Genomic DNA, 15,125 nt, shown 5'->3' on the forward strand with positions numbered 1-15,125 from the left:
CCATCAATAGATGAATGGATAAAGAAGATGGGGGTGTACACACACACACACACACACACACACACACACACACACACACACACAAAATGGACTACTACTCAGCCATAAAAAAGAATGAAATTTTGCCATTTGCAGCAATATGGATGGACTTGGAGTGCATTATGCTAAGTGAAATAAGTCAGAGAGAGAGACAAGTATCATATGATATCACTTATATGTGGAATCTAAAAAATACAACAAACTGGTAAATAAAACAAAAAAGAAGCAGACTCACCTATACAGAGAACAAACTAGTGGTTACCAGTGCGGAGAGGGAGGGGGGGAGGGGCAGCATAGTGGTAGGGGGTTAAAAAAAGGGTTATTATGGGATTATATGAAATCATGTGTGAAACTTTTGAAAACTGTAAAGCACTACAGAATTTAAAGAATCCTTCATTCAATAAAATAAAAAATAGACTAAAAAAACCAACCAAATAAACAAAAACAGACAATCTTTAGTCTTTCTGGCTAAACTTTGGTTCAGGACCTCGCTGTTCTATACCACGTCAAAATTCATTTGTAATCTGTTCTGTTTTTCTCCCCCATTCTGGTTCGAGAACACTCTTTGAAAAGAAATTGTCATCCATTAACTAGGTAGATTATAAGTTAAATAATACATATGTCACGTCATCATGCGATTTCATTGTTTTTTCTTCCAATAATAATCATGGTTTCTATGCCTCAGCATCCAGAAACTAGACAGAACAGAAGTTCTGAAGGGAAGTTAAGTATCACCTGATTGACAGCAGCAGTACTTTAATCCTCTTTCCTATTCCATAGTACGGAAAAGGGGAGCAGGGACCAGTGCCCTTTCAAACTGCTACTCTTTCCATCTCAATTTCAATTTCAGCACCTAAGTCACTGCAGCTTTGCTGGACTGGCTTTGTGAAGGTATTGCAGACTGCAGCTGCAGCCAGCGGGCCTATGTATGTGCCTAATGCAGAAGTATAGTTTCTTGCTATTGCTGTAAGATTCCGTTCTCCTACCTGAAGCAGCGGAAATGGGAATTCATGGATGTATCCCAGGGTTCCGCTAAAGCCCCTGGATCGAAAAAGCACAGAGCAATAGGGTGTCAGTAATACTAAGGGTGTTGATGACACTAAGAAAACCCCTGAGCTCATTCTTGTAGCTCAAATGTTTCCTTAGTAAAAACAAAGAACAAAAACAAAAAAATGAGATGAGGCTTGAACATGGAAGAAGAAATACTTTTGTCAGATAAATAGTGTATTCTTATCGTTCTCTGAATGTAATGCACCAAACTCAAGGCTTCCTTCCAAACACAATTTCCCTGAGCACCTTTAATCAGGCTTTTTGCTGGGTGCTGGGATATGGACATGATCAATTCCCTGACTTTAAAGTTTGTTAGGAAGACAGACAAGAAAGCAGAACAATCACAACATGCTGTGGTAAAGAACATTAGATGAGACAAGATGTGATGGGAGCATGGGAGGGAGGCATTTTAACACAACTGGGCAAGAGGATCAGCAAAGGGATTCCAGAGGAAAAAGGAATGGAGCTAAATCCTAAAAAGTAAGAGAGGGGAAGGACAGCAATGTGAGGAAGGAGGGACATTCCAGCAAAGGGAGATTATTTGCAAATGATCTCTCTACACCAAGACTTCTTACCACTCAATGGGAAGTCCGCAATTAGAGGAAAATGCACATTCCAAAGTACCTATCATGAGAGAAAAGCGAGCACCCTCCCCTCGCCCCCCCCCCACAATGTTATATAAACTTCAAGACTTGAGAGAGAGAGAGAGAGAGAGAGAGAGAGAGAGAGAGGGAGAGAGGGAGAGAGGGAGAGAGGGAGAGAGGGAGGGAGGGAGGGAGGGAGGGAGGGAGGGAGCCTGCGCCAACACTTGTTTTAGAACATACTGTTTGCTGGTCACATCGTTACAAAGTTTGAGGTCAAACAAAACTAAGAGCTAATCTTTGATGGTTTTAAAGTGATTATCAATGCATGGACATTCAGTTACGTTTGTTCAATTAGAAAAAAATTATAATTCTAAAAGTAGATTAAAAAAACGAAATGATGCCATTTGCAGCAACACGGATGCAACTAGAATTATCATACTAAGTGAAGAAAGTCAGAAAGAGAAAGACAAATACCATATGACATCACTTATATGTGGAATCTAAAATATGGCCCAGGACTTCCCTGGTGGCGCTGTGGTTAAGAATCCGCCTGCCAATGCAGAGGACATGGGTTTGAGCCCTGGTCCGGGAAGATTCCACATGCCATGGAACAACTAAGCCCGTGTGCCACAACTACTAAGCCTGCGCTCTAGAGCCTGCGAGCCACAACTACTGAGCCCACGAGCCACAACTACTGAAGCCCATGCTCCTAGAGCCCATGCTCTGCAACAAGAGAAGCCACCACAATGAGAAGCCTGCGCACCACAACAGAGAGTAGCCCCCGCTCTCTGCAACTAGAGAAAGAAAGCCCGCGTGCAGCAACGAAGACCCAACTCAGCCAAAAATAAATAAATTTATAAAAAAATAAAATAAAATATGGCCCAAATGAACCTATCTACGTAACAAAAACAGACTCACTGACACAGAGAACAGACTTGTAGTTGCCAAGGGGGAGGGTGGATGGGGGAGGAAAGGACTGGGAGTCTGAGGTTAGTAGATGCAAACTATTACATATAGAATAGATAAACAACAAGGTCCTACTGGGAACTATACTCAATATCGTGGGATAAACCATGATGGAAAAGAAGATAAAAAAGAATGTACCTATGTGTATGACAGAGTCACTTTGCTGTACAGCAGAAATTAACATATTTTAAATCAACTATACTTCGATAAAAAAATTAATAAAAAATAAATAAAAGTAGAGTGCATGAGGTGGAATCACTTTAGGAAACAACAACTCTAAGTAGCTTATCTTCATATTACTCTTAATTATTTCCTCTAGTCCTTGAGAAGAGGAAAATGGGTCCCCTACCCAAAGTAGTATTAAACATCTGAGTGATAACCCACACATTTTCTCATTTAAAGCACACCAGAAGAAAAGTACCATTAAGCTAAACTCGTGGTTACACAGGAGCAAAGGAAGGAGGGTGCGTTAGAACTCAGGTTTTCTGACCCAGGAGTCTGGGTTCTGGTCTTGACACCATCACAGCTTGCTGCTTCATCCCATCGCTGTTTTCTCCTCTACAGACTTAAAGGATGGAAAATTTGATAATTTTGAGAAGCAAACAGTTAAAGGAGTAGCTTGCTCTCTCAACCATATTTTTTTTTTAAAGGCTCAGGTTCACATTGCTCCTTTTTTTTTTTAAGAAAAAATAAAATAATACACGTAATTCTCGGCCCTCATGGCCATTTGAAAATAACTCCTCTACTTTTTTCCCTTTTGTTTCTTCTCTACAATTGATCACCAACCCTACTAGTGCCTCCCAGCAAACATCTGTTATGTATTTTTCACAATCCCTAAATATAGTACCTTGATTCAGACTGGAGGGGAACTCAACCTTGTAATATGGACCCTGAGATGTTACTACATCATGTTGGTTTCACTCCATTTATAAAATAATTATAGAATTAAGGCTTTTTAATGATAAAAGTACTTTTTTTTTTTTTTGCGGTATGAGGGCCTCTCACTGTTGTGGCCTCTCACGTTGCAGAGCACAGGTTCCAGACGCGCAGGCTTAGCGGCCATGGCTCACCGGCCCAGTCGCTCCGCGGCATGTGGGATCTTCCCGGACCGGGGCACGAACCCGTGTCCCCTGCATCGGCAGGCGGACTCGCAACCACTGCGCCACCAGGGAAGCCCGATAAAAGTACTTTTTAAAAAAGTTATAATGTGTTAAACAAGGAATAGTTTGTTAGAGAAATATTCATTACTAAGTGAGACTAAGTTTGCAGTGAGATACTGATGTAAATCTTTATAACAATCCCCCCACATTCCACCCCCAGATTTTCCTCCTATTCAACATACTCTTGTCAGCAAAACCTGCCACCACTGTTACAGCTAGAGTTACCACGACCACCACAAACAGTCTTAATAGAAATAAAAAGCAGATCTGTCAATTAAACCCAAGGGAACATTAGGTGTATGCAGAGTTAACTCCTGGAATATTCTAACTCATTTTTCAGAATACAGCAACCAAGAGGGAGATCTGCAACCATTGTAAAATAAACTAATACTCTGGATTTGGTCTCATAGATTTATCCTAGACCTCAACAAAATAAGATCCCTTAGACATCCAATTCTCCAAAGAGGTCCTGTTACGCACTCTTTACAGTCTCACCCCCTCCTTATGTGGTCTCACTGCACTTGTACTTGCCTCTATCACAGCATTTATGACACTAAGAAAATGGGTATAAGGCTATGAATTTTAACTGTTGTCTCAACTTCTCTGAGCCTCTATATCCTCATTTACCTTGGGGAGGAAACAATTTAAATCAAGATCTTTAAAGAACCATATTGTACAAAATTAGAAAAATTTAGCAAAAAGAAAAATAATTAAAATTACACACACACACAGAGTAAGGAGAAGAAAGGAAATAATGAGGATCAGAGAAGAAAACCAAATTTTTAAAAAGAGAAACAAAGGAAACACAAGCTGGTTCTTTGAGAAGGTGAATAAATTTGATAAACCTCCAAATGGACTGATCAGGAAAAAAGACAGACACAAATTACATACCAATATAAGGAATGACAGAGGTGATATCACTATACATCCTACAGATATGAAAAAGATAATAAGGGACTGTAATGAAAAACTTTATGGCAATAAATTCAACAACTTAGATGAAATGGACAAAATCTTTTAAAAATACAAAATACTGGGACTTCCCTGGTGGCACAGAGGTTAAGAATCCACCTGCCAATGCAGGGTACACGGATTCAAGCCCTGCTCCAGGAAGATCCCACATGCTGCGGAGCAACTAAGCTCGTGCGCCATAACTACTGAGCCTGTGCTCTAGAACCTGCGAGCCGCAACTACTGAGCCCACGAGCCACAACTACTGAAGCCTACGCGACCTAGAGCCCGTACTCTGCAACAAGAGAAGCCACCGCAACAAGAAGCCAGCGCACCGCCACGAAGAGTAGCCCCCGCTTGCCGCAACAGAGAAAGCCCACGTGCGGCAATGAAGACCCAATGCAGCCAAAAATAAATTAATAAAGAAAAAGAAAAAATACTGAAACCCAGTCAAAAAGAAATAGATAACCTGAATAGCCCTAGACCTATTTTTTTTTTGCCCTACATCTATTTTAAAAATTGAATTTTTAAAAATCCTCCCGCAAAGAAAACTCTGGAACCAGATGGTCTTATTAGTGAATTCTAAAAAACATTTAAAGAAAAAAAGATTACCAATTCTTTCAGAAAATTGAACAGGAAGAAATAATTCCCAATTTATTCTATGAAGCCAGAATTAACCAGATACTGAAGTTAGGCAGACATTACAAGAAGCTATTATGTCCCTCATGAACACAATGCAAAAATTTCAAACAAAATTTTAGCAAATCAAACCCAACAATATATAAAAAGAATAATATATCATGACCAAGTGGGGTTTATCCCAGGAATGCAAGGCTGGTTTACCATTTGAAATATATTTAATGTAATTTACCATATTAACAAACAAAAACTATACAATTATCCCAATAAGTGCAAAAACATATCTAACAAAATCCATTCCTGAAAAAGCTCTTAGTAAACTAAATACAGGGGAGAATTTCCTCAATCTGATAAAGGGAATCCACAAAAAAATCTACAGCTAACATCACACTTAATGGTGAATGACTGAACGATTTCCCTCTAAGATGACGAATGACATAATTATTTACATAGAAAATGCAACAGACTCTACAAAAAAGCTACTGGAATAAGTGAGTTTAGCAAAGTTGGAGGATATAAGGTCTATATACAAAACTGAATTGTATTTCTATAAATTGTATTGTACTTCTGAATTGTAATGAACAATTTTATATTGAAATTTTTAAAAACACCACTGATAATAAGGCCAAAAGATATGAAACAGGCTAAATCTGGCAAAAGATGTGCAGGATCTGTACTTTAAAACATTGCTGAGAGAAATTAAAAACATAAATAAAGGGTTGGAAGACTCAACACTGTTATAAGAAGTCAATTCTCTCCCAAATTGACATACAGATTCAATATAATCCCAAACAAAATCTCAGCAGGCTGTTTTGTATAAATTGATAAGCTGATTCTAAACTTCACATGGATATGTGAAGGACCTGGAATAGCCAAAACAACTCTGAAAAAAAAAGAACAAAGTTGGAGGACTAACACTACCAAATTTTAAGACTTAGTATAATATAAGGCTACAGTAGTGATTAAGACAGTGTGACAGGGCTTCCCTGGGGGCGCAGTGGTTGAGAGTCCGCCTGCCGATGCAGGGGACACGGGTTCGTGCCCCGGTCCGGGAAGATCCCACATGCCGCGGAGCGGCTGGGCCCGTGAGCCATGGCCGCTGAGCCTGCGCGTCCGGAGCCTGTGCTCCGCAATGGGAGAGGCCACAACAGTGAGAGGCCCATGTACCGCAAAAAAAAAAAAAAAAAAAAAAAAGACAGTGTGATAGTAGCATAAAGACAGACAATGAATGGAACAAAACAGACTCCAAAATAGACCCACAAGTGATTTTTGACTAAGGTGCAAAGGCAATTCAGTGAAGAGAGAATGGTCATTTCAACAAATGGTGCTGGAACAACTAGATATCCATATGCAAAAAATATGTACTCTGATCACACCTTGTACCATGTGCAAAAATCAAGTCAGAATGGACCGTACGCCTACATGTAAAGCCTCAAACTGTGAAACTTCTACAAGAAAACAGGAGATAATCTCTACGATCTAGGATTAAGTAAAGATTTCTTAAATATGATACCAAAAGCATAACCCTTAAAAGGACAAATTGATAAACTGAACATCAAACTTAAGAATTCCTGCTCTTTGAAAGACACTGTTAAGAGAATTAAAAGTCAAGTCAGGGGCTTCCCTGGTGGCGCAGTGGTTGAGAGTCTGCCTGCTGATGCAGGGGACACGGGTTCGTGCCCTGGTCCGGGAAGATCCCACATGCCACGGAGCGGCTAGGCCCGTGAGCCATGGCCGCTGAGCCTGCGCGTCCAGAGCCTGTGCTCCGCAACGGGAGAGGCCACAACAGTGAGAGGCCCGCGTACCACAAAAAAAAAAAAAAAAAAAAAAAAGTCAAGTCGGTTTGGGAGAAAATATTTTCAGATCATTTATCTGATAAAGAAATCTATATCCAGAATATATAGAGAACTCTCAAGACTCAATAATAAGAAAACAAAAGATACAATAAACACATGGATAACAGATCTGATATTTCACAGAGAAATGGCAAATAAGCACATGAAAATATGCTCAACACATTAGTCGTTAGGAAAATGCAAATTAAAAGCACAATGAGATGATACCGAGGCACACTTATTAGAATGGCCAGAATTAAAAAGACTGACCATACCAACTGCTGACAGAAATGTGGAGCAACTGGAACTCTCATGCACTGCTGGTGAGAAATGTAAAAGGACACAACTACTTGAAAAATAATTTGGCAGTTTTTAAAAAGTTAAAACATACACCTACCATATGATCCAGCCATCCCACTCCTAGGTATCTGCCTAAGAGAGAAGAAAGCATATGTCCATACAAAGACTTGTATATAAACTTTCAGATCAGTTTTATTTAAAATAGTCAGTACTGGAAACACCCAAATGGCCATCAACAGTGAATAGATACATACACAAATTGTGGAATACCCATTATTTCTCAGGAATAAAAAGGGAAAAACTACTGATACACTCAACAACATGGATGAATCTCAAAACAGTTATGCCAGGCAAAAAAGAGTACAGAGTACATGAATGCATTTATATAAAACCCTAGAACAGGCAAACTAATCTAAGCAACAGAAAGTAGATCAGTGGCTGCATGGAGGTGGGGGCAGAGAGGCGTGAGGGTAGGATTACCAAGGGGTACAAAGAAACTTTTGCAGGTGATGTGTATTTTCATTACCCTTACTGTGGTGATGGTTTCAAGGGTGTATACTTGTGTCAGAATAGATTAAATTGTACACTTTAAACACAGGCCATTTATTGCAGGTCAATTATACCTCAATAAAGCTGGGGGAAAAGTAACTGCTTATATTTTACAATATCCATTTTAAACTGTCCTTTTTTATATTAGCACACTGAAAATCTTTCACTGTAGTGAAGCAATTGAGATAACTGCCTCAAACACCTTTTCTTTTGACCTTTACTCTATATAAACACAACTGTAAAAGTAAATTACTATTGGATGGAAAAGTGAACAGACTGGTCTCCCTGGACTACACAGCAGTCTGTTTACTGGCTTCAAACAAAGCCCGAATGTTTAGCTAAATTACCAGTACTGAATGCTTGGTCACTTAATTCTGAAAATACTATAACCACAACCCACCCTAGAGCAATTCATTAATTCAAATAAACATTTATTGCACATGTACTCTGTCTGGCATTGTTGTACATGGTAGATTTCAGGCAGCCCAGTCAGTACCAAATTACAAAGCCATTCTGCATCTAGCCTGGGAATGTTCTGTAAGGTTTTAGTCATTGCATTTAAATAATACAACTAAAGAATATCAATGGAAATAGGATAATTCTTCTAATATGGTCAAAGTTAAAATAATAAATGCCAGTGATAAGATGATTAAAGAATTGTACGCTGGCAGCTTAAAATTACAGAACAAAGGTATATCTTGAAACCTAAGTGAATTCAGGACAAATACTAAAAAAAAAGTACTTCCATGCACAGTCAGAGTGGAGCTTGTCATCTTCAAGAGGTCCTGCCAGCTTGGAAGTATAAAAAGATGTGAAAAACAGGTAGACAGACCCATAATTAATTAATTAATTAATTAACTATATATAACAACTAGGCAACTTTAAGTAAATTTCCTATTAGTATCAGAGATGACATTCTACCACAGCACATTCTCTATTGTTTAGAGAATTCCATGCCTATTGGACCAAGGATGGTAATTACGTCTGATGGAAAATATAAGCTTATTTATTCATCATAAATAAAATGCAGTAAGTCCACGTCTCTTGCCACTAATATATAGGAAAATTTGACACTTTATCAAGGGTATCCATTTGAAAACCTATACCGTCTTTTTTCCCCTCCAGTAGTACTTCTCTTCTAGGATTTTTTAAGAAAAGAATCCAATGAACTCATGCAATGGACAAAAAAAATCAGTAATTATCCCTTGTTAGAGAAAACTGTTGATGCATTGTGCTTCAGATTCCCTTAGACATTGTTATTCCTTTCCTAAAACTTGCAGGCTGCCTTTGAACTATCATGTTTTCTGTTCTCAAAGGAACAATTTTACCAAACGATAAGCTTTTAGTGAATTTTGACTGACACAATGATTCCCTGTCACATGTTCTAAACACATCATACCCAAATTCATATCCACATTAAACACTGCTAATCTCCTAAATATTCGGTAACCACGGCATTCCAGACCACAGGTTCTGCGGGCATAGCTTGTGAATATTCTCATTCCCATAGAGAAGCAATAACCATTAAAACAAAAGATGAAAAACAAACCAGAGTATTCAGTCATTTTAACTTCTGGTTTTTGTTTTTCAGATTTGTAAAAATGAAAATGATTTTGTTTTAGGTAAAATGGTAGGAAATATGTCCAAAAAGTAGAGACATTCAACAGCTGTTAACATAAACTTCCCATTATGGAACTTTTCCATCTCTCCTCCAATATTTACTTTAATTAAAATGGTGAAATGACACCTGTTGCGGTTGGAGTTCCACTCAAGCTGAGAACCAAATCTGTGTTTCTTCACAACACCTCCACTGTCCATTAATGCCCTGTTACATTCCCTTTTGGAGGAAAGTATTGTTCCGTCACCTAACATCTACCAACAATTTATAACGTGCCAGGCACTGTGCTAGCCACTTCAGAGGCAGAATTTCCACGAGCCCACACAACAATTCTGTGATGGAGCATTTCACAGCTTGGTAGAGTGTTGATGACCTGAAGAACCTGCCCAAGGTCACAGAGCTATTTCCCTTGACAAACAGCACAGATGAAATCTTACACTCCTCAGCAGTGAGTCTCCCAAGCCAGGCCCCAAGCGGGAGCACACCTGTCTGAGGACGTGGACTGTTGGAACTGTGAGCACTTCGTGTTTGTTTTTTCTCAGTGTGGTTACTATTCTCTAATTCACTTTAATCAGACTGTAAGTTTTAACACGGAAGAGAAACGTCGTGACAGGACTAGGTGTATATGACAATTTCTCTCCCACGCTTTGGTATCGTAATCTTGTCGTCAGGCAAGGTCTCTTTTCTAAGACGACAAGACTGCCGTAGAGCTACGGGGTAGAGTAGCTAGCAGTGTGATTATTACTTCTGACCACGTGTAAAGTGGTGCTGAACATTTAAAACAATTCTGATTTAAAAACGTATCCGTGTTTTTCATATAAGTAAATAATACAGCAGAAAGTTATAAATAGGATACACGAATGAGTACTTTATCCTTCATTCCTCCCCAGGCTTGACCTTTGATTCACGACAGCCTGAACAGCGGTTGCAAATGGTGTTCCTGGAGCCCCTTTGGGGCACCAGTCCAGCCTTCCGCTGCCCTCTGGAGATGAGCTGTTCTACGTACGAGAGTTTCATGGACAACACACTTGTAAAAGAAGTTTACAAACCACGCACTTCCACCCTTATAGCATTTCTGCACACTATTTTACTATCTCTGAGATGAAGAATAAAACTGACTTAAATTCAAGCGTTACGAACACAGGAGCAAGAACTGGTTGAAGACCTTCTGCATTCTCTGTCTAGTAAGAAAGACTATTCAGTGAGAGCATAAGCAAGATCTATCACTACTTAAACTACAGAAACCACTGCTGAAGTACATTAGAAATGTCTGTTTACATACAGAATACGTATTCATTACTTAGAATCACTTACCAGATTCTTTACAACCGCTAGGCAACACGTTAGCCTAAATTCCACACACTTGATCAGAGGTGCATTTCAATTGTACATACTTTCCATAACCCAGGCAAATTTTTCCCTAATTAGACTAAATCTGACTAGCAATAAAATATTTGGATTCCCCCCCCCACTATTTAATGCTCCTTTTTGAACTGTATTTATCAGTCATCAAAAAATCCAAAAATTAATGGATGGAAATAGTGCATATGTGAAAGCGATCTTGTTTTAGGTGGCGCAGTAGAAGAGTGACCCTGACAAACCCCGAGCCCAGCTGCATAAAGGATTCAGGCCTCTTTCTTCAGGGCCGCTGTTCACCAACATCTGTAAGGGCTGCTGACTCCTTCTCTGACAGCTAGGCTGTGAACTTTTCTAGTTTGAATCATGCTACCTCTGAAGAATTAATTAGTAAACAATGAAGCTAAGTACCTCTTAATAAAAATCATTTCAGAATACAGAATAAGCTAGACTCTATCTGAGGCATATTAACTGTTTTTTTCCCAGGAGCTGATAAGGGGTACCTCCAAAAATCAACATTCTTTAATTTCAGCTCTGTAACTGATTTCAACAGGGATACAGTTTGCTGGGCTCTGGGGTCTCAACACAGAGATTTTTCCGTATATTATTTCACTAATTTATGCAGGAGTCAAATCCATAATTTTGATCATTAAAATCTGAAATGTATTCTCTCTCCCAGTCTTTGAGCAGCTTTGGTAAAATTCAGAATGCACAAAGTCTTAGTCTATTAGATATGTGTTGAAACTCCATTTGAAAGAATAAGCATTAATCTATAAACCAAAAGAAAATTATCTGTGTTATATTTTAAATATATACCTTACAGTAATTTAAAAAGCTGGGATGCTATAATCTACTCAATTTGAGTTTTTAGAAATGCTCCTTTAGATTAACTTGCTAAAAGACACTTGCCTGCATTGGGGGCTCAGGCAAATTTAGTGAAAGTTCTTCGGTGAAAATTTAAATAAATAAATAAATATGGCTCACCCCTACTGCAGGGGGGAAAGAAAGGAATCTAGGCAATAAACAAAGACACTTAAAATATACGCAATTTACTAGAATATCTTGTCATATGGCAAGGTAGTAGGACGAGAGTGTTTAGCCCACAAAAGTAATACAATTGTATTTACACCTTAAAATGAAAAAAAAAAAGTACAAAAACCAAAAAACCATCGTTCCCAAGTGTCAACATAATATTACTACTTTAGATAAACAAGGCCCTATTTTTCTAATATTTAAATAATAAAAATTACGCCATATCCAAGCTACCAGTGATTTGGTTTTCTTGAATATAGAGGGAAGACAAAGCTGGAAGCACACTCACCTCAAAATTAAAGGGTAAAAAACCAAAGTCAAATTCCATTTCTACACTAGTGTTCCAATGGCTATTAAGAGACAGGAATCAGGAGTCAGATTTCAAGATGCCAAGATCTGAAATCTGCAATTCATTTTATTTTTATATAAAAGATGAAACTAAATTAACATCTGCTATTCAGAATACAAAATTTAAGTCTTGACGTGAACTGAGTTCTTACTTTTAAGGTGAACTTCCAGTCTTTTCCATTCACAAATAGGACTTGATTTATTAAGTTCCCTGCTTTGTATCTCCAGAGTTGATCAAAGCACATTTTCTTAGTACAATCTGTATTGTTCCAAGTGTTTTATAAACATCTCTTGTGAGAGTTTACAGGAGTGATCTGAAATCATATCCAAGGTTTCATCCTATGAGTCAGTTATTCTTAAAAGGAAATAGAATCTGTCTTTATCACCTTTATTTCCCTATGTATCACAAATCTAATTCTAATCACAAAATTTTAAAATAATAATTAGCAGAACTGTCAGTAGATAATTACTGACATTAAATACTCGGCAGGACAAAGAAAAAAAAAAAGGAAAAGGCATAAGTTCATTACCTGGACATGAAAATTACAGGTCTATACAATATCTGAGCTTTTATAACAGTCCCTTAGCCACCAGGTAAGCTTGTCCACTATGTAGCCCTATACTGATAACTCCCAAACCCATATTTCCTGTCCTCACCTGAGATCCAGACTGTCCATCCAGCTGCCTGTTGAACCTGTTCTCCTGAATTCATTCACAAAGATATTTGAGCGAAGAAAACAAGACAGTCCCTGTCTTCAAAGGGCTTCTAACTGTGAAGAAAGCCAAACCAGTCTAATAATCATAAAAATATGTAACATACAAATTGTGATTAGTTCTATGTTCCAGTCTAAGTTGGTCTAAAACTGAACTCAGTTTACCCACTGCACTCCGGTCTGCCTGCTCCCTGAACTCATTCTCGGATGGAAATGTGCCATCACAGGTTACCAAAGTCACAAATGTGGGAGGCATTCCTGGCCCTCCCTTCCTTCTCAGATCTTCTTAATCTCAGTATTTCCAGAGTAGATGTACATGGTTAGCTCTGCCCAGAACAACCTTCTTCCACTTCTTCTGGGAACTGCCAATGAGATGGTGGTAGACAGCTTCCAAAGATCCCAGTGCCTGGTGAAGGCACAAAACCCAAGGCCAAGAGAGCCCCTGGGATTTTAAAAACTAAAGTTGGGAAAGAGGAGCTCTTTCCTCCTCTTGGTTGGAGAGTATGACAATGGCCCCTGCCATATGCAGACGCCCGAGGGAGCAGAGATGGGAGAAAGAATCTCTGTGTTGATGAGACCAGTTCCAATCCACAAGGCCTCTGGCTTTTCCTGGTTTCTGCAGCATTTCATACCTTTTACAACCTTCTCCAGGAAACTTCCAATTAATCTCTCTTTGAACTTAAGATAGTTTGGGGAGGGTTTCTGTTACTTGTAGCCAGAATTCTGGACTAATAGCTCCTAAACACTTCCAGCCTGTGTCTTATCCAACTCTGCCACGAACACCTTAGTTCAGGTCCTCATCACCTCTCACTGGACTAGATCAACAACCTAATGGGTCTCCTGTCCCCAGTCCTGCCCTTGCATCTAGCATCCATAATACAGCAGCCAGAGGGACCACATCACTCTCTCCCTGCTGGAGAGTGGCTCCAGCATCAATACGGGCAAAATCTCACTTCCTTAACAGGGGACACTCAGCTCTCTACAATCAATCTTCCTCTCCAGGCAAGCAACATTTCATGCTCTGACTATACGGAAATACTTGGGCTATGGCTTAGACAGACAGACAGACAGACGCAGACACACACACACACACACACACACCAATGCTGAACTGATTGGTAAGCAGGGTATTTTCCTTTCTGAAAATGTGGAAAACCTGAAGAAATTAAAGAAAAGTGGTTTTCTTTAGGCTCACTTCTAGGCATCAAAGTCATCACACCTATGCCTACTTACCTACATTTTATTACACTAAGGATGCTAAATACAGCTACTGTAAGATATCTGGCCCAGATATATTGTATACACAGTAACAAGAAACTGAAGGAGAGAATCAATGACCCTAACTAAAAGTTCTGATTGTTACCCACCTTTGTGAATTGAGCACAACACTTTGAATATACTAAAATCCACTGAGTGGTATACTTTAAATGGGTGAACTTCATGATATGTGAATTATACCTCAATAGAGCTGCTGTAAGTGTCCACTCTTCAGTGAGGCATTCTCACCCAGATACAGGAGACTATTCCTTCCTGCCTTCTGTGGACCTCCACTGTCCTCTGTGGATGCTTCTAGCTTGGCGTGTGAGCTCTTGTTCACATGAGGATAGGGCCATGTCTCACTCATCTCTGGATCCCCAAGCCCAATCAAGTGCTCAGTACACACAAAACACTTAAAAACGTTCACAGAATGACGCATGAATTTTGAGCTAGGCAGAACACTGAAAGACATTTTTCTAATTTAGAAAAAAGCACATTCGGTATTAGGTTAGGAAACTTGGTCTTCTCACTTTGAATTAGATGAGAATATTTGAAAAACACGAAAGATATTTAAAACCTCTAACCCACGGTATAGTTAACAGCTGACCATTTAATTTTGCACCAATTTTTAAAATGAGAGATGTGTAGAAATAAGGTGTGATTTTTTTAACTTACAGAAAATCTCAAACAGAGATAAGACTACATAAACAACCAAAGAGAAATAGATAA

General features: G+C 39.0%; 1 protein-coding gene across 5 annotated transcripts in view; it reads right to left on the minus strand.

The window, feature by feature from the left end:
- The window catches only part of MRTFB (myocardin related transcription factor B), a 263,871-nt gene that overhangs the window by 172,072 nt on the left and 76,674 nt on the right, over positions 1-15,125 (minus strand). For 2 of the 5 annotated variants that reach the window (XM_082671122.1, XM_082671123.1), the window contains one exon: positions 7,621-7,655. The exons of the other annotated variants lie outside the window; for them this stretch is intronic. In XM_082671122.1, coding sequence (XP_082527248.1) covers positions 7,621-7,636 — 16 coding nt within the window. In that variant the 5' untranslated portion in view covers positions 7,637-7,655. The remainder of the gene's footprint in view (positions 1-7,620; positions 7,656-15,125) is intronic. 5 annotated transcript variants of the gene reach the window in all.

The sequence above is a fragment of the Grampus griseus genome (assembly GCF_964374135.1).
Source record: "Grampus griseus genome assembly, chromosome: 14".
Lineage (NCBI taxonomy): Eukaryota > Metazoa > Chordata > Mammalia > Artiodactyla > Delphinidae > Grampus > Grampus griseus.